Source organism: Pteropus medius, unplaced genomic scaffold, assembly GCF_902729225.1.
Source record: "Pteropus medius unplaced genomic scaffold, Ma_sr-lr_union100, whole genome shotgun sequence".
In the NCBI taxonomy this organism is placed as follows: Eukaryota; Metazoa; Chordata; class Mammalia; order Chiroptera; family Pteropodidae; genus Pteropus; species Pteropus medius.
The window spans coordinates 63,927-69,165 of NW_024355522.1; the positions used below are offsets into that span (position 1 = coordinate 63,927).

At 35.4% G+C, this 5,239-nt stretch overlaps 1 protein-coding gene across 1 annotated transcript; it reads right to left on the bottom strand.

Annotated features, from left to right (window-relative positions):
• Positions 1 to 1,550: 1,550 nt before the first annotated feature.
• On the bottom strand, positions 1,551 to 3,062 carry LOC120599642 (germ cell-less protein-like 1). The gene has a single exon (XM_039858722.1). It carries the CDS (start codon positions 3,060 to 3,062, stop codon positions 1,551 to 1,553), a length of 1,512 nt encoding a protein of 503 aa, XP_039714656.1.
• Positions 3,063 to 5,239: the final 2,177 nt, after the last annotated feature.

A 5,239-nucleotide genomic window follows, 5' to 3' on the forward strand; every position in this document is an offset into this window, starting at 1 on the left:
ACAAGTGGAATCGAAAGAAGAAAATAAAAAAAGTAGAAACAAATTTATAGATACAGAAAACATTTTGATGGTTGCCATATGGGAAGGAGTTGAAAGTTGAAAAAGGTGAAGGGTTTAAGAAGAACGCATTGCCAGTTAGAAAATATTCACGAGGATGTGAAGTACAGCATAGAGAATATAGTTGATAATATTGTAATAACTATGTGTAGTGTCAGGTGGGTACAAGATATATCAGGGTGATCATTTTGTAAGTTATATAAATGTCTAATCGCTATGTTGTACACCTGAAAGTAGTATAATATTATATTCAAACTAATTATAAAATTTTAAAAATTATTTTTTAAAATTACACATTTTTAAAAATGAATTACAATGGAAAGAATATTTTTATTAAAAGAAAACTAATATCAATAGGACCAGTGGGATCTTCGCATAAGCTCCTGAAGGGTTGATGAGAAAACACTGTAATTCCACACTGAAAAGACCCCGCAGAAGGAATGAGTCTGTTTCCTCTGTTCTTTACTTTTAATAACTCCAGCTCAGACCAAAGTTGGCTGATTTTTAGAAGTTCATAAAAGCATAGCTGTCCATTATCAAGATAGAATATTCATGAAACCAAAGGGTTCTGAATGTCTCATTTGTAATACATTTACTTTGCTCTAAAATAAAATGAATTCTTCCCTCTCGCAAAAAATATTTTTCTCTGGTCTTTGCAAACAATAAAAACATTTATTGGCATGTATTTATTTATATATAGTATATGAAATTACATATGGCATTTTATGTATTCATGTTATAATATAATTATAATTATATCCTATATATTTTATAATATATATTATATAACATAATTACATATGTACATATTTTAATGCATATTTCCACTCTTTAAGTGTGAAAAACACACACAGTATCTTCCAGATAGCCAGCAATATGAGTTTTCCAAACCATAGAGAAAATGGGGCATGTTGCAGATTAATTGTAAAGTAACACTAAATTATATAGTATGTAATTCTGTATAACCTGAGATTGTTTGTCTGGTTATTTAAAACTGTACATTATATTGTGCTCACTTCGGCAGCACATATACTAAAACTATACATCATAGAATCCAAAAGATTTCTTAATCTCAGGTTCTACCTGATGATTGACTCTCTCCTGTAATATTGCCACAATTAAAACCACATTTACACAACAATTTCAGCAAGGAAGAGAATTCTTTATTTTGTCTCAATGTTAGGGTAAAATTATTTTTGGTTCCTTGAGTCTCTTATTTCCATTTGGAGCTTGAGTATTGATGGTAAATAGAAAGCAAGAGATGTAAGCATTATTGACTGTTTGGTTTCAGATATTTTCTTGGAATTAAACTTTTTCTTCATAAATCCATAGAAATAAAATGAAGATATAGAATAGTCATTTTTGGTAGTTTCCACATTTGAAAGATCTTCACTTCTGTTATTAGTCATCTTTATTGTGTTTAACAGTAAGGCCATTAAATGAAATGAAACAGAAGTTTTCAAAATGCTTACACATCCTAATTGACAAGATGATCAATTTCCTGGATTTTCTAATGGCATAAACAGGAAGTTACAGAATATGTATAAAGGGAATCTCAGAACTATGCTATCCAACTTCATTATCACTTGTTCTTCATCCTTTTCAAAAGTAAGAATTTTATAACCGGTTGTTTTGCTGAAACTTAGTTTTCCCTTAGAATTGAAATATACCAAAGTTAATCTGAACACGATATTTCTTAGAAATTTTAAACAAACTGAATTGTCACATGAATGATTGAAAGTATTTTGCTTGAAAATTATATAATGACTGTTGAAGGTAACATGTAATGGAAAGCCAAAGTTGTAACCTGACCAATTCCAGGAGTATTTTCCATCTTTGAGAATCTTTTTACCACATCTCATGCTATATCCTTCAAGCTCTGTTTCATTGATGTCTCGGGGCCCAATTTCTCTGTTTTGTTCTGCTTTAAGCAAGGTAAACCATTGTTGTTTATAAACATATGATAACCATTCAGAAGGTATCACAGTATCTTGCTCAATAACCCTCGTGGAGGCCAGGTCGCAGATCATATGGTGAAACCTCAACTTTTTAAACACTGGTTGAAATGCTATGCCTTCTGTGGTTTCAAGAAAGGCAATGGCATTCACAGCTTCCCTGTGCCTGGAAAACCATTGGTTTGCATGAACTAAAAGCTGTCTTATTGAGCCTTTCCAAGCTGGGTTAAGACGAATGAACATCCACTCTTTAAGTGTGGTGTACACATCCATTTCCTTTTGCATTACTAATAAATTAGAAGAAGAAATGAGCATTTTCATGAGATCTATGCTGAGTTCTTTGTACAGTTGAATACTTGGATGTGTCATCAAATTGTGGAGAAGCCATTCGAAGCACTCTGTCTTTACAGACTCTAATCCATAGGTTTCTGCTGCTGCATAATAGCTACACACAGTTTTTGCATTAATTGTTTCCTTCATGGTCTCACCACAATGCCGAACTAACTTCTCTACTTGAAGCAGGCGTGCTGTTGCCAAAATTCGTGGAACTCGAAGGGGCTCCCTTAAGACATATTCATCCCAGTACAACGAGCCTAGTACAAAGTGCAGGGATTCTGTGTCTATACTCTGGTCATTAACCTCCAGGTCAATAATATCTATGCGAGATTTTTCCAAAGAACCTCTCAACATAGTTGCAAAGTAGCCCGACTGACGTAAAAACATTTTGTGTAAACACCATACTTTCCCCAGGGCACGGACTTTAATGTCACTGTTTTCCCCAGTCAAAAAAAAAGTTTCGTAAGCATACTCAGATGTGATCTTAGCCTTTTTACCGTGCCTCTTGCTGACATATTCTTGTCGATTTTCTTCTGGATCTAGAAAACTGCGGTTGTTGTCAGACTCTGAGCCCAAGGACGTCTCACTGTTCTGCTCGCGTTTGCGTTTACGGCTGCCAGATGCACAACTGGGACCTGCCTGGTCTTCTGGCTGATGCAGATCAACTATTTCGGAATCATGGCGTCTCAGGATCCGACTGCCCAAGGACCCCATAGATGAAAGCTTTCAGAGCCCCTAAAGGAGACTGCTCTAGAGACTTCCTTGCTATGATATTGCTGAGGCCTGCCACCTCGGCGTAGTCTCACCTGGACCCACTGGCGCAGTCACAAACGTAACAGAGGCCTTACATTCTTCGTTGTGTCCCCCACCCCCACCCCTGCGGCCCCACCCTCTGCCTTCAGGTAGTCCATTGAGCCTGGTCCCTTGCCAGGGCCTCAGCCTCCAGATTTTCCTTGAGAATGTTTTTCTGTAAGGGAAACGAGTGGTCTAAAGGCTTTTCGATCAGGGTGTTAAAGATCGTACACATTCATGCTCCCAAATCCAGAGTACGAGAGAATGCAACTGTCAGCAGTATTGAATGTAACCATTTACTTACAACTTTTAGCAATTAAAAAAAATGAACAATAATATCTCACTATTTTATTTGTCTTTGGTTACTAGAGGGGGGAGATTTCAAAAATTTTTTGGTAAGCTACATCTTCATATTTGCTGATTTCTGAAAGGTTTACATATATTTTCTCCTTATTGATTGCTAAAAGCTTATAAGGCAAAACTATTTAGTCAATGCCTATCATGTATGTATGTATGTGTATATATATATATTTAATGTATTACACATGTATTAATGTATTATACATATATTTATAATGTATATATATATTTAATGTATTACACATGTATTAATGTATTATACATATATATTTAATGTATTACACATGTTATTTATATAAAACATCTTTCTTTTAACTATTTTCATTTACCATTTAATTTTTATGGGATTCTTTGCAAAGACATTTTCATTCTTGGGCCAAATCAAATTTTCCAAATATGGGTTTTGGCATCTCTGCTTAGAAAACCTTCCCTTATCTGAAATTAGATAAATACTGTTCTATATTTCCTTGCTTAACTTCATGGTATTATTTAATCTTTTTAAACATCCAAATATTAAAGTTTAATGAATTTGCAAATTATCATGATTTGAAATAACAGCAGCATTACACAAAAGAGTGTGTACATTATAAGATAAATATTTAAAATGGAAAAATACACATATATGTAAATGCATGCATAGAGAAAATACTGAAAATAATAGATAATACTCTACCATATCTTATCTTTGGATATTGGCTTTTATGGGTACTGTCAAAACTAAGCCCAGGCATCAGGTACAGTGGAGCCTATAAACAGTGAGTGAGTGGCATTCTCCATCCTTCTTAGCTGCAGTTTGCGTGGCTCTTGTGCTCTCTTCATCCAGTGAAAGCTCCTTTCCTTCTTCAGTAAGCAAAACAATTCCTCTCACTTCCAAAGAACAGGAATAATGTGCATGGACAAAGATAATGAAATGTGCAAGATCATTTTTATAGAATTATTTTTGTCTGTTTCATTCACTGTCAGAACCCCAGCAACTAAAACAGTGTCTGCTAGATGCCTATTAAATATTTGTGGAATTAGTGAACATATATTTTGCCCCAACTATTGAATGAATATGATGAGTTTACATATATTTTCCATTTATAAACTTGAGACATTTTATGTCCTGCTTATAGGAAGCATGGTTCTTGATTTATAAAACTATTAAAGCCCTTTTAGTCTTTGAACATCCTCAAAACTGTTTTTAAGAGGTTCCCTTTCATCTGGGATACAGTTGCATGTCAATTGCCCCTGTAAACGCATTAACTCTGTATCTATATAGGAGTACTCAGACTCAAGGTACTTCTTGTTTACACATCTGCATGTTAAACAGCCTGTCTTTGTGCTCTTGGTGTCAGTTGCTGTCCACAGAGCGTGTGACCCAGACTTCGACAGAATTCATGGGGACCACTTTAGGTGGCTGGGACACACTTCACTCTCTGGCAAGAAGTATCGTATCCAATTTGGTAGAAGTTGCCAATCCAACTCCCATTCAGGTGTCCCCTCCCCTGGTTCAATATCTCCAGGAGCTCTGAACAGTAGCTGACATTGGCCCTTTATCAGCTCTGGTGCTAAGGCATCAGGCCGTATCAGCTCTGGTGCTAAGGCATCAGGCCATTTTAACAGACATGGTCGGAGGAACTTTCTTTATAGCATTTCCTAAGCCCCAATAAGGAGCCAGCCCTGTACAATTTTCAGCCAAATTTATTTTTCTAACTCCCTTGGCAATAACTTTCATCTGCTCACACAAAGTAGAGGAT

What these genes read in the sequence shown, in the direction of transcription:
- LOC120599642 (XM_039858722.1), bottom strand. Translation starts at nt 3,062, where the DNA reads ATGGGGTCCTTGGGCAGTCGGATCCTGAGACGCCATGATTCCGAAATA.